This window comes from Barbus barbus, assembly GCF_936440315.1.
Source record: "Barbus barbus genome assembly, chromosome: 3".
In the NCBI taxonomy this organism is placed as follows: Eukaryota; Metazoa; Chordata; class Actinopteri; order Cypriniformes; family Cyprinidae; genus Barbus; species Barbus barbus.
This window is the reverse complement of record NC_136731.1, coordinates 16,538,465-16,553,548: the sequence shown is the minus strand read 5'-3', so window position 1 is coordinate 16,553,548 and position 15,084 is coordinate 16,538,465. Positions and strand designations below refer to the sequence as shown.

At 44.0% G+C, this 15,084-nt stretch overlaps 1 protein-coding gene across 1 annotated transcript; it reads right to left on the bottom strand.

Moving 5' to 3' along the window:
• Positions 1-111: 111 nt before the first annotated feature.
• LOC306857666 (ADP-ribosylation factor-like protein 16) lies at positions 112-2,542 on the bottom strand. The gene is made up of 4 exons (XM_079397704.1): positions 2,205-2,542; positions 1,013-1,129; positions 671-786; positions 112-585 (listed from the first exon to the last, which is right to left on the bottom strand). The coding sequence occupies exons 1-4, from the start codon at positions 2,250-2,252 to the stop codon at positions 411-413; spliced, it is 456 nt and encodes a 151-aa protein (XP_079253830.1). The 5' UTR covers positions 2,253-2,542; the 3' UTR covers positions 112-410.
• Between the last annotated feature and the right edge of the window lie 12,542 nt (positions 2,543-15,084).

Here is a 15,084-nt window from a genome sequence, read left to right as displayed (position 1 = left end):
CTCAAAATCATTTCTATGTGAACGGTCGCTTATACTGTAGTTTAGATTCTTTAAAGAAACGCAATATTCTAATACTCCAAACAATACGTTCTTCGGTCGGACACCTGAGATATGAGAGCTTAGAGTGGAGCTTTTATTGTGTGGAAATGAACTTAACAATAAACTGTTAAACAGAGCACAGGAAGTCATATGGCTTTGGAACGACATGACGGTCATCAAAAGTCCTCCAGTTCTTCTACAGCTGTTTCTTAAATGAGTGTGTTTGCACAAACATGTGGCGTGGGACTGATCTGAGCTCACACAGCACTGAGAGGACTGAACATCACAAGTGTATCTTCACATCACGTTTGTCTGATGTTTGTTTACTGTGACCTGTGATCTAATATTAGCTCACAGTTCTCTGCACTCATCTATCCTGTATCATGAGAGCGGTTTGAAAACAGCCAGCTGAGCAGCTCCTGAAGGCCCTGTCCGGAGCGAGCGCTGATCTCTAGTGTTGAGATCGACTGAGGCGCAGTTTTAATAACGTCATCCATCCTGAACAATGCCTTCAGCTCCACAAGAGACATGGTGCAAGGAAGATCCCTGAGGAAAGAAGTGGAGTGAGGAGCGATAGGTTAGTGCTGGATTTATTCAGTTAAATCTTCAAGCATGAGTGAACTCAGCTGACCTCTTGTTGAAGAGAATGAGTACAGCAGCAGACTGCAGCGGCTCCGCAGAGAAAACAGACAGCAGCTGGACACAAGACGACGAGATCCGGACAATGTTGGCACAGTGCATCACAAACTGAAATCAGTTAAGAACAGATGGACCTCCAGTCTCTCTCAAGGACTCTTTAAAGAAATAAAGAGAAATCCAGACAAAACTTAAGATTTTTTTTTCTGTCACAACATTTTTCTGTGTCAAATTTAACTTATTATTTCTTAATTTGATTCATTCTTTTTCTTTAAATTTTCCAGGGTCAAAGCCGAATGAGCTGCTAGCTGATGGAGAGTGAACTTCTGACACTCACTATAACAGACGTACAATCTGAGTAGTATTTTGACCAAATGGGCCGCATACAGCCTCCCAGCTCTTGAACTGTTATCTTCCTCTTCCGGAGGATGAGGTCTGTGAGATTGGTGCCGACCTAAAAAACACAAAACACACAAAGAAGAAACAAAACACACACACACACGTTTACTTAGCTATTTACATGGGGACATTACATAGACTTCTATTGTTTTTGTATACAGATTGTTACAGATTTCATAAACTAACCCACACCCACACCCTACCCCTCACAGAAGACTTTCTGCATTTTTACAATAAAAAAAAATGTTGTATATTTTATTTTTTGTGCCAGTTTTACAAATTTTTGGGAGTTTTTTTTGGAGAATTGTCAGGTTTAGCTCACTTTTGGGTACACATTTGTCCCCAAATTATGGTTAGGCGCACACACACACACACACGTTGGTTTTTGTGGTTTATGGGGACTCTCCATAGGCGTAATGGTTTTTATACTGAACAAACTGTGTGTGCTATTGCCCTACACCAACCCTACACCTAAACTTAGCCCTCACAGGAGACTTTGTGCATTTTTAGATTTTCAAAAAAACACCATTTAGTATGTTTTTTAAGCCTTTTGAATTACGGGGACATAGGCAGTGTCCTCATAAACCACCTTCATATTGTAATACCTCTGTCATACCCATGTCATTATACAAATTTGTGTCCTCATAAACCACATAAACATGCACGCACACACACACACACACACACACACACGATATTAATCTCTATCACATTTTTAAGTCAACTTTGATCTTTATTTTTTACAAACAAACATAAATCCATTTGTGAATTAGTGTATTTTTGACCTCAAACGTATATTAGTAAAAATGCACATTAATAAAATATTGTAATAAATATTTATTCTTTGTGTACAATTTTACATTTAAGATGATATAATTTACTAAAAAACGTATTAATATATTAATCCTGGTATCATGTTTACCGACTATTAAACTATAAAATAAATCATACTGACTTCATCCTCAGTTCCAGTGATTTCCCAACATTTGTATGAGCGCAAGATGGCACAATCTGATCGATTTGAGCACTCAGACACGCTGTTTATCTCAAATAGCGTGTGAAATCGTAGAAATGCATTTGTTTTGCAGACAGGGCATCATTATTGAGCGGGACAAGCAGAAGCAGCTCACCGTGGGCAGCGTGACAGGAGCTTCACCCAAATCCACCTGTGCTCCCATCTGACACACCTGTTAGTCCAGATAAAGAAGATATACTCATAACCGTGTTTAATAACACCTGCAGCACAAACGGTACCGAACTGCATTAAGAGAAGCACAACATGCAGTCTATCTAAGTTCAGCTGCTGAAGGATATTCTGTAGTCGCTTCAGTGTTTTTCTCTCCTGTTGCACCGAGCAATAAACACATCACAGCGACCGCTTATCCTGAAATTACTTCATCAACACGAGACTGACTCCTAAATCATAATTTCATGGATATATTTCCTGTGTCGCCACGGCAACGACGCTGATTACACAATAAAAGTCTCCGTGGTTATTTTATTAATGATTGGCGTCCTCTAGTGTCTGTAGGAGACTGACTCTGCTCCAAAAGAAATTAATTTGCAGAAACTACGCAGTAAATGTCTTTTATTGTTAAAACAGTATAGCTGTAGCATACAGTTGTTACGCACTATATACTATTTTACATTTTTACAGGATAAGCATTTTAAACTGTAGGAGGCTATACTACTCTGTTTTCATCATATTGCATGTGAAAGTCAGTTAGTGTTATTATCATCTTAAAATAAATACTAATATTACTTGGTTGATTCGTCACACACATGCTTCACTATAACCTTCAAACAAATCTATTCAAGATTACATAAATACTGTATTACAGCAAACCAGGAAGACAAAGCTGTAGCCGGTTTACTGTAAGTGTATTGCAGTGTGGTACAGTGGTCCATGCAGTAACCTGTATACCAGTATAGGTACTGATGTTTTTGACAAATGTTGCAGGTCATGTGCACATTAAACTTTATACTGTATTGTAGTAAACGTGAACCTGAGCGTGCCTTACATGTGCAGCTGAGCTACATCCTGTCCTTCAGAATCAGAGCAAAGATCTTTCTCGATAATGACATTTATAGTTGTATGTAAATAGTGAGGTTTCTCTGTTCTCATTATTTATGGTCTTACAGGCCTGCAGGTGCTCTGGAGTTTAATGGTGTTCAAAAGGGGGGTTTCACAGAAATGCAATAGAAGAACCATTCTGAAAAATAAATAAATAATAATAATAACATGCTATAAGAATAATTTTCTACTATAAGAACTTTTTTTTTTGTGTGGAAAGATTTTGTGGACGTTAAAGGTTCTTCATAGAAACACAGATGCCAATAAATAAAAGTTTGAATAATTCAATGAACAATATTTATTTGAATATTTTAGCTGCATAATTTGAAACTATAAATCAGACGCTTTGATTAGTCATGTTTTAATATTTTTAGTGCAAATTTAACATTAGCCTATAAATTTAATTCACTATGTCACTTTGAGAATGTGTCATTAACATTCATTTTGTAGGAATGATGAAAACATTATGATTGGTTTCCCCCTATAAGTGCAATAACTCAGAATATTAAACCAGTGTCATGCACCGTTAGGATGAAGTGATTGGCTGAAGTCTGATCCTCCCTCTTTCAGAGTTCTCTTCTATATATGAGTATCTCAGTCTCTCTGATTCTCTTCATCTCTCTTCTAAACTCAATCTGCTCATCAGTCGAGATGCTGATAATATTCTACTGCGTTATTCTCTCTCTTCTCTCATGTAAGTTACACATTTCACTCTAAACATGTTGTTCTCTCAGTGATGTCAAGGTTGATGAAATTAATTTTATTTACTGTAATTCTACAGCTGTCAAATGTGTGAAAGTGTTCACACAGAAACCTCCAATACTGACAGAAGAAAAAGGGAGATCTGTGTCAATGGACTGTAACATTGAAAAGGACGAGAGTAATTATGTCAGCTGGTATAAACAGATTCCAAACACAGCTCCTCAGTTTGTGTTGAGATACTATCACTCTCACAGCTCCCCTGACAAATATGGAGATGGTTTTACCTCCAGCCGCTTCACATCTAAAGCTCGGTCAAATATTAACTATCAGCTGATCATCAGTAATGTGGATGTGGCTGATTCTGCAGTGTATTACTGTTACACATGGGATGACTCTGCTAGTGAGGGGGTATCACAGTGATTCACAGCATGACAAAAACCTCCTCACTGCTCACATTCACTTCTGCTTTAACACACGTCACATGGTCTTGAATTCATTATATAATATGGACAGTTTTTACAGTTGTGCCATGATTGTTAGTCCTCATGAACTATGTTTATGTTGTAATACCCATGTTATTATACACATAAACCATGTGGTCAAACCCCCCCCCCCCCCACACACATGTCTGGTTTGCTATCCTTGTGGGGATTCTCCATAGGCATAATACTTTTCCTACTGTACAGACTGTATTTTCTATCGCCCTACACCAACCCTACACCTAAACCTACCCCTTACAGGAAACTTTCTGCATTTTTAGATTTTCAAAAAACTTAATTCTGTGTGATTTATCATGATTGACACATTTTAAAAGGTTTCTTTCATATCTTTCACTTTTTCCATATAATTTAATTTAATCCATTTTGTAACACACTGTGTGTTACAGACATGCCAGGCTCTGCCACCTCCCAATCACAACGATCACATTCACCTGAATTCTAATCACACTCACCTGTCCCGCATCACGTCCCTCATTACCGCCTAGCATAAAGCCACACACCACCCAGCACTAGATGTCCGATCTCGTTCATGAGAAGAGGACTTCCAGAGCGCTCACAAGCCTTTGCACTATTGCTGTGATACTACTTACCTGTCATTGTGAATATTACCTGTTCCCAGGATCCTGTTCCAAGTCTGCTCCAAGATCTCCGTGTTCCTGTCTCAACGGCTGCGGTGTGGGTGTGTGGCCAACGTTCACTCCTGGATTCCCCGTGAGAACCTGCAAGTAACAGATCAAGAGAACCGCTGTCAATTCCTGGATATCAACCCCGGGTTCATCACCACTGCTTACCTCTCAGCCATTCAGTCATTCAATAAACTCACCTGAACCTGCTAACCGTTTTGTGTCCTCCGTTCTGTAACAGAAGATCGGACCATAACAGACTTCTCCACCATGAGTTCTTCAGACCCCTTCCAGGAATTGGTGGAGTTATTAAAACAAACCCTCACCTCCGCCGCATCATCTGCTCCAGCGATCGCTTCCGGCATCAGCGCTCCGTCGACGGTTGCCACCCCCATGGCCGAACCAGCGCCCTACTCAGGCTCGGCGGAGGAGTGCAATGGGTTCCTTTTGCAATGTTCCCTTTCGTTTGAACTTCAGCCTCACCTGTACCCTACCGAGAAGTCCAAGATCGCCTTCATTATCACCCATCTCCGAGGTCAGGCGCTTCGTTGGGCGGAGACCATCTGGGCACAAGGCGGTAACGTCACTCAGTCATCCCAGGCGTTCATACAACATTTCCGGGAGGTCTTTGGGAAGCCCGTCTATGACTCCTCGATCAGCGATCAGCTCTATAGCTTACGCCAGAGCTCATTACCCATCAAGGAGTATGCCCTGCAGTTCAGAACTCTCACGGCAGCCAGTGGATGGAACGAGTGTGCTCTCCTCGCCGCCTATCGACAAGGTTTGGAACCCCATCTTCGCCTGCAATTGGCTGCTTTCGATGACTCTCTCGGCTTGGAGAGTCTCATCCAACATTCCATCCGCTGTGCCTCTCGAATGACCGCTTGTCTGGCTGAATTATCCTCCGACTCTTGCCGCCGCAGCTCGTTTCCCTTTCGCCTGGCCGAACAGCGCCCTCTGGAGGTAACCCACGAACCCATGCAGGTCGATACTTACCGCCTCTCTGCCCAAGAACGTTCCCGCCGATTCGCCCAGGGCCTTTGTTTGTACTGCGGAGAAAGGGGACATCTTCGCTCCACCTGTCCCACAAGACCACCTCGTCTGGGGGTGAGTGCGATCTCTTCAGACATTTTAAACGCCAGACCCCTGACTATAAAGGTTCTCCTCACCGGCCCTAAATGCTCTCTTCCAGCCACTGCCTTACTCGACACTGGGTCCGCAGGAAACTTCATCTTGGGCAACCTCTGCCGCCAGCTCCACATCGCCACCACCGCCACACCGCAGAGTTACCAGATCCAATCGGTCACTGGAACACCCGTAAGCCGCAGGTATGTCAACCGAAGGTCCGTGCCCATACGACTGCAAGTGGGAGCCTTGCATACGGAACACATCCGCCTATTAGTCCTAGAGGGCTCCACCGTAGACATCATTCTAGGCAGGCCATGGTTCCTCCAGCATGAACCCACCATCTCCTGGCAAAGTGGGGAGGTACTCAAATGGGGAACTCCCTGCTTTGATCAATGCTTCCCGGAAGTCCCCAGACCAACCTCTGCACTACCAGGCCGATTAGCAGTGAATTCCACATCTATTGAAAGTCCCCCTGAAAGGCAATCGGTAGACATACCTGCCTGTTACCGCAGTTTCCACGATGTCTTTTGCCCCAAGAAAGCCTCACAATTACCTCCTCACCGTCCCTGGGATTGCGCCATAGACCTCCATCCGGGTGAGTCAGTGCCCCGCGGCCGCATCTATCCCCTTTCAATTCCTGAGCAGAAGGCCATGGAGGAGTACATTGAAGAGGCTCTCAAGCAAGGCTATATTCGCCCTTCCACGTCCCCTGCCTCATCGAGCTTCTTCTTCGTAGCCAAGAAGGACGGCGGGCTACGGCCCTGCATTGACTATCGAGCCCTTAACCAAATTACCGTTAAGTTCCGGTACCCACTTCCCCTCGTTCCTGCGGCTTTAGAACATCTCCGAGGTGCCACTGTCTTTACCAAGCTGGACCTCCGCAGCGCCTACAACCTGATCCGAATACGTGAGGGGGACGAATGGAAGACCGCGTTTGTGACACCATCTAGACTCCATCCATGTGCCTTCTTCTCCCGTAAGCTCAGCCCGGCGGAGCGCAACTATGACATCGGCAACAGGGAGCTTCTGGCCATCAAGCTAGCCCTAGAGGAGTGGAGACATTGGTTGGAGGGTGCCCAACATCCATTCACCGTCTATACCGACCACAAAAACCTTCAATATCTCAGGGAAGCAAAACGACTAAACCCCCGTCAGGCCCGGTGGGCACTCTTCTTCACGCGGTTCAACTTCTCCATCTCATACCGCCCTGGATCCAAGAACGTAAAGGCTGACGCCCTTTCACGCCAAATTGACACCCAGGAGGATAGCCTTGAAAACCCTGAACCCGTGCTCCCTAAGCAGATGTTCGTTTGCCCCATCCAATGGGATACCGACTCAGCTCCCTCCACCAATGTTCCCACGAATCCGCCGCCGGGCTGTCCCCCAGAGCTACAATACATCCCCAGGTCCCAACGCACCCAGCTAATTCACTCTGCTCACACATCTCTGGGCACTGGCCACCCAGGGGCCAACAACACCCTCTCGCTGCTTCGAGACCGCTTCTGGTGGCCCAACATGGCCAGGGATATTCGGAGGTTCGTTCAAGGTTGTGCAGATTGTGCCATGGCTAAGAACCCTCGCCGACTGCCAGCAGGCAAGCTCCTCCCTTTACCCGTTCCGAATCGCCCCTGGTCACACCTAGGAGTAGACTTCGTCACGGATCTGCCTCCATCCGACGGCAACACCTGTATTCTAGTCGTTGTCGACAGATTCTCCAAGGCCTGCCGGCTACTCCCGCTCAGAAATCTGCCCACCGCCTTAACTACAGCAGAATTATTGTTCAACCACGTCTTCCGTTACTTTGGGATCCCGGAAGACATTGTCTCAGATCGTGGACCCCAGTTTATTTCTCGAGTGTGGAGATCCTTTTTCAAACTCCTAGGTGTGGCCGTCAGTCTCTCATCGGGCTACCATCCCCAAACTAACGGGCAAACGGAACGGAAGATCCAGGAGGTGGCCCGTTTCCTCCGAACCTTCTGCCATGGCCACCAGAACTCCTGGAACCAGTTCATTGGCTGGGCCGAGTATGCCCAGAACTCCCTTCGCCAGCCTACCACTGGTTTAACCCCATTTCAGTGCATACTCGGTTATCAGCCACCAATGTTCCCCTGGTCAGGTGACCCCTCGGATGTGCCTTCTGTGGATTTCTGGTTCCGGGAGAGCGAGAGGGTCTGGGACGCCGCTCACCACCACATTCAGCGGGCAGTGCGTAGGCGCAGAATGACCGCGGACCTTCGTAGATCAGAAGCCCCCGTTTACCATCCGGGTCAGAAGGTCTGGCTATCTACGAGGGACATCAGGATGCGCCTACCCTGCAAGAAACTAAGTCCCAGATTTGTTGGTCCCTTCCCCATTGTCAAACAACTTAACCCTGTCACCTATCAACTTCAGCTCCCTCCCCGGTACAAGATCCACCCTACCTTTCACGTCTCATTATTGAAGCCTTATCACCCCTCTGTTCCTCTCTCCACAGAGCCTGGCCCTCCGGCAGAGCCCCCTCTCCCATTGATCCTAGAGGAAGGAACCATCTACCAGATCAAGGAGATATTGGACTCCCGACGCCGAGGCGGTCATCTAGAATACCTCATCGACTGGGAGGGATACGGCCCAGAGGAGAGATCGTGGGTAACCCGAGATGATGTACTGGACCCGATCCTCCTTGAGGAGTTCCACTTCAACCATCCTGATCGCCCCGCACCCAGAGGTAGAGGCAGACCGCCACGGCGTCGGGGTCCTCGGCCCTCGGGAGCGGGCCGTGGAGAGGGGGGTAATGTTACAGACATGCCAGGCTCTGCCACCTCCCAATCACAACGATCACATTCACCTGAGTTCTAATCACACTCACCTGTCCCGCATCACGTCCCTCATTACCGCCTAGCATAAAGCCACACACCACCCAGCACTAGATGTCCGATCTCGTTCATGAGAAGAGGACTTCCAGAGCGCTCACAAGCCTTTGCACTATTGCTGTGATACTACTTACCTGTCATTGTGAATATTACCTGTTCCCAGGATCCTGTTCCAAGTCTGCTCCAAGATCTCCGTGTTCCTGTCTCAACGGCTGCGGTGTGGGTGTGTGGCCAACGTTCACTCCTGGATTCCCCGTGAGAACCTGCAAGTAACAGATCAAGAGAACCGCTGTCAATTCCTGGATATCAACCCCGGGTTCATCACCACTGCTTACCTCTCAGCCATTCAGTCATTCAATAAACTCACCTGAACCTGCTAACCGTTTTGTGTCCTCCGTTCTGTAACACTGTGAGGGTTTTAATCACTGGTTATAAGATCCCATTTACACCACTGATTATTACAATATATTCCATAGAAAAGACCAAATATAGTAGTCAACTTCTGAAGTGGATCAAAACCTTTCATCAAAAATATCCTAAAACTAAAATGAAAATGCATTCTTGTCTTAAGACAACTTTGATGAACTTTTTTGATCCACTTCAAATGTTGACTACTATATATTTAAATTGCTGTATTAATCCATTCTGGTCTGTGTTGAAGTGAGTGAGTGTGTCAGATGTGTTGAGTGTGTGTTGTGTTTGGTGGGAGGGTCTTTCTCTTTACTTCTTAAAGTCTCTCTCTCTGATCTGATCTCAGCATTATTCTACAGCACTGCTCATCTTCACACATCAACACCAAATCACAAGATGATCACAATATCCTGCGCTTTCTTCACTCTTCTGACCTGTAAGTGTTCATCAGATCTGAGGATTTGAAGTGATTTGACACTCAATCTCATGTAAAGGTTGTGTTTATTCTGCAGGTGTCAGTGGAGTGACTGTAGTGACTCAGAGTCCATTAATCACAGTCAGTAAAGGAGAAACAGCTCAACTGGACTGTAATCTGGGGACAGTAACTGGTTCTCCTGCTAGATGGTACAAACAGACTCCAGGAGGAGTTCCTCAGTATATGTTAAGATTTTATCATAGCTGGAGCTCAGTCGAATATGGATCTGGCTACTCCTCTCCTAAATTCACATCAACACATTCATCTCAATGAGATTATCGTCTGATCATCAGTAATGTGGATGTGGCTGATTCTGCAGTGTATTACTGTCAGACATGGGATAGCTCTGTTAGTGAGGGGGTATCACAGTGATTCACAGCATGACAAAAACCTCCTCACCGCTCACATTCACTTCTGCTCCTAGACAACAGATGAAATGTAAGAACACTACTTCATCTCAGATTCATGATGAAATAAAGACTAACCACACATGCTGAGAATATTCTGTAGATTCTTTTTAATAAACTGTCCTGTAATTTAACTCATCTCTGATGTTTTTTTTTGTCCTGTTTGTATAGCTGGACAGTCACTGATCACTTTATGCTTTGATTAAATATAAAAGAGCAGCTTGGAGATTCAGCTAGATTTCTCCTTTTGTGCTCCTCAGAAGAAAGAAAGACCTGTAGGTTTGTAAGGAACGGTAGATCCATGAGTTCATGTTCAGAGAGACTTTATGAGCTTCATTCACTGTGATTGACTACAGCAGGATTCTCCACAGTCACTGACACCTGCAGATAACAACAGCTACATATGAGATTGTGTTTCAAAGCACTTTAACACACAGCAGTCAAACACAACCAACATGACGACTGAAACAGAGTGATTGTGTTTGAATCTGAATCATTTCTCCATCAATGAAATGTGTAAAGCACACAGTCAGCTGAGCTCGAGTGAGTGTTTCACTTCTGTTTGTGTCTCTTCACAGACTGAGGAGGTTTTTGTACGGCTGAACATATGAAATGTATCACTGTGGTATTCGGACGAGGAACAAAACTCATTGTGACTGGTAAGGAATTTTTCCACTGTTATTTCAATTTTTCTCACTGTATTATATATAGTCTACTTGTATATATAAAAACTTGTTATGTTTTAGTTTACCTTTTTATTTATTTACAGTTAAATGTGTGAATTCAGTCACAGACAGTTTTAATTATTTAATTTATTAAAACATAGAGCTGAATTAAATATGAAAAATAATAACAATCAATAAAACAATCCACTGAACACTACAAACTAGTACATGAAAGTCAAAGTCATTTGCTGATTTCATAGGACAGATGTTACTTTGAAATGATCACTTAATAATGCTATTAATTAAAGAGATTTTTTATCCATCCTCTGAATAGATCTAAAAACACACTGCTGAAGTTTGTCTTGTATCAGATGCAGTGATCTGTGGAGATTTTCTTCAGGACAGGAAGTTCAGTCCTAACACAGGAAACACCTGCTGTTAGAATCAGCTCTATGTAAATGATCAGTTTCTTTGAGCTCTTTTTATCGATTCACTTGATGTTCATCCAACCAGACACCATAGCAACAAATGATCAGAGAATCTTCAGTTATACATAAACAAGAATAAATAAAGACTAAATAAATGAATAAAAAAAACTGGCAAACAGATTACAGAAGATCCAGTCCTCTTATAAAAGACACAATATGTTTGAAGATGTGTGAATATGTTTGAAAATGTGTGCTTAGCATTTTAATACATGCATTTATGTAAATAAACTATTTGCCTGAGAGGCTCCTCCCTCTTCATTCTCTTCAGTCTGTTTTAAAGCTCGTCTCTGATGCAAAAGTAGTACTAAAGTTTAAAGTTTATGTCAGTAAACATGTTAATAGATTTGAACGACACTTAGTATTAAATAAATATGTTTTAAATATATTACTTTTTTGCTAGGGTCTGATTGGCTGACAGATGTTATTAAGTGTTGTTAGATCATGCCTCCACAGCAGATAATTAAGATCTAGCCCGGGATGCCAGATCCTGTCAGAAAATATCTGTTTTGTCTGGTAGCAGCTAATACCCAAAACCTGTTAACAGGAAGTCTTATCTTGTACCCAAAATACCCAAAACTGTATTAACAGTCTTCTATCAGCTAAGATATTGACTGAGGAAAAGCCATTGAAGAGCAGAAGCAGGAGATGAAGTGGTGACAAAAAGGAGCAGAGTTTATTGAATATAGTCTTAGTTGCGCATGTTTCAATGCTCAGACTTCGTCTGAAGAACACAAATCCAACAATAGTGTTACACCAAACTGATCCACAAAAACATCTCCTAAATAAACCTTGAGTTTCCATAAACATTCCCTCGTATCTCTTATTCATGAAGACAAATAGCCCTTGAAACCACAGTCATAAGACTAAACAACAAAGGAAAAATAATATAAAAACAATAATAATATAATATAATATTGTCAGCATCTTTCCTCCTGTAGTTTGTCTCCGTGCCTCTAGAGGTCCCCTGTGTTCTCCTTTGCCTTAGTTCTTCTTCGTGTGGCCTCGTTAGCATTATCCAGCTCACCTGTGTCTTGTTTTCCCCCAGTGTATTTAAGTTGCGTATCTTTCCCTTGTTTCCCCACTCGGTTTTTGAGTCTTCGCCCTGTGTTTCCTGCCTGGTCGCGCTAAGCCTCTCTTGCTACCCCAAGTAAGGTATCCTGAGTTCCTGACTTTGATTGTACAGGTCCTTTTCAAAAAATTAGCATATTGTGATAAAGTTCATTATTTTCTGTAATGTACTGATAAACATTAGACTTTCATATATTTTAGATTCATTACAACACAACTGAAGTAGTTCAAGCCTTTTATTGTTTTAATATTGATGATTTTGGCATACAGCTCATGAAAACCCAAAATTCCTATCTCAAAAAATTAGCATATCATGAAAAGGTTCTCTAAATGAGCTATTAACCTAATCATCTGAATCAACTAATTAACTCTAAACACCTGCAAAAGATTCCTGAGGCTTTTAAAAACTCCCAGCCTGGTTCATTACTCAAAACCGCAATCATGGGTAAGACTGCCGACCTGACTGCTGTCCAGAAGGCCATCATTGACACCCTCAAGCAAGAGGGTAAGACACAGAAAGAAATTTCTGAACGAATAGGCTGTTCCCAGAGTGCTGTATCAAGGCACCTCAGTGGGAAGTCTGTGGGAAGGAAAAAGTGTGGCAGAAAACGCAGCACAACGAGAAGAGGTGACCGGACCCTGAGGAAGATTGTGGAGAAGGACCGATTCCAGACCTTGGGGGACCTGCGGAAGCAGTGGACTGAGTCTGAAGTAGAAACATCCAGAGCCACCGTGTACAGGCGTGTGCAGGAAATGGGCTACAGGTGCCGCATTCCCCAGGTCAAGCCACTTTTGAACCAGAAACAGCGGCAGAAGCGCCTGACCTGGGCTACAGAGAAGCAGCACTGGACTGTTGCTCAGTGGTCCAAAGTACTTTTTTCGGATGAAAGCAAATTTTGCATGTCATTCGGAAATCAAGGTGCCAGAGTCTGGAGGAAGACTGGGGAGAGGGAAATGCCAAAATGCCTGAAGTCCAGTGTCAAGTACCCACAGTCAGTGATGGTCTGGGGTGCCATGTCAGCTGCTGGTGTTGGTCCACTGTGTTTTATCAAGGGCAGGGTCAATGCAGTTAGCTATCAGGAGATTTTGGAGCACTTCATGCTTCCATCTGCTGAAAAGCTTTATGGAGATGAAGATTTCATTTTTCAGCACGACCTGGCACCTGCTCACAGTGCCAAAACCACTGGTAAATGGTTTACTGACCATGGTATTACTGTGCTCAATTGGCCTGCCAACTCTCCTGACCTGAACCCCATAGAGAATCTGTGGGATATTGTGAAGAGAAAGTTGAGAGACGCAAGACCCAACACTCTGGATGAGCTTAAGGCCGCTATCGAAGCATCCTGGGCCTCCATAACACCTCAGCAGTGCCACAGGCTGATTGCCTCCATGCCACGCCACATTGAAGCAGTCATTTCTGCAAAAGGATTCCCGACCAAGTATTGAGTGCATAAATGAACATAATGGCCATTCTTTTATTGGTCGGATGAAATATGCTAATTTTTTTAGATAGGAATTTTGGGTTTTCATGAGCTGTATGCCAAAATCATCAATATTAAAACAATAAAAGGCTTGAACTACTTCAGTTGTGTTGTAATGAACCTAAAATATATGAAAGTCTAATGTTTATCAGTACATTACAGAAAATAATGAACTTTATCACAATATGCTAATTTTTTGAAAAGGACCTGTATTTGCTATCTGACTGTGTTTTCTCCCCTCGTGGAGTTTTTATTTTCTCTTTTGGTTTTCCATCGTTGTTGATGTTGTAATTCCTCAATTCGAGAAGAACTTTTGTTGAGTTATCCTTGCAAAGATTTTTTTATTAAATCTTAATTTCCTGGAGTAATGCCTTAAGTGTTTCTTTTGGGTCCAACTTCACCACTTCCGTGGCTCAGGACCATCACACCAGAGACCCGAGTTCAAGCCCGGGTCGTGACAGAAAAACCGAGGCACACATGGACCCAGAAACAATCACCTCCAAGGACCTGTTGGCAGTGATTGCCCAACACGAGTCATCATTCCAGCGCCATGAAGCCGTTCTCAGCCATCAGGAGGAGCTAATGACCAAACACTCTCAACTCATGTCCGATGTGATGGATTCCATCCGCCAGCTCTTTGAACGGCTCCCGGGTGCTTCACCTCCCTCTGCTTCACCTCCCTCTGCTTCAGTTGCAGAGCCTCGATTACCACCTCCCAAGTCCTTTGCTGGGGATCCAAATTCCTGCCAGGGGTTTCTCACCCAGTGTTCCCTGACCTTCGAGCTCCAGCCCTCAAGCTTTCCTACAGATCGCTCCAAGATTGCTTACATAATTGCCCTTCTTTCAGACAAGGCGCTCTCCTGGGCCTCCGCGGTGTGGCAATCCCAAGATGCCTGTTGTGAGTCCTACGTGGCCTTTAAAGAAGAGTTCAAGCAAGTATTTGATCATCCAGTCAGTGGTCGGGAAGCTTCCAAGCGCCTGCTTACACTCAGTCAAGGCTCCCGCAGCACAGCAGATTTCGCTATCGAGTTCGGACCATCGCGGCAGGAAGTGGATGGAACAATGAGGCGTTGATGGTCTGCTTTCAGGGAGGGCTGTCCGAGCCCCTTCAAGATGAGTTAGCCATCCGAGAACCAGCT

Coding starts and splice junctions, on each gene's coding strand:
- LOC306857666 (XM_079397704.1), bottom strand. CDS start 2,252: ATGGGAGCACAGGTGGATTTGGGTGAAGCTCCTGTCACGCTGCCCACG. Junction 1,130..2,204: donor CTCCTGTCACGCTGCCCACG/GTGAGCTGCTTC, acceptor TGTGTTTTTTAG/GTCGGCACCAATCTCACAGA. Junction 586..670: donor CTCATTCTCTTCAACAAGAG/GTCAGCTGAGTT, acceptor TTCTTTCCTCAG/GGATCTTCCTTGCACCATGT.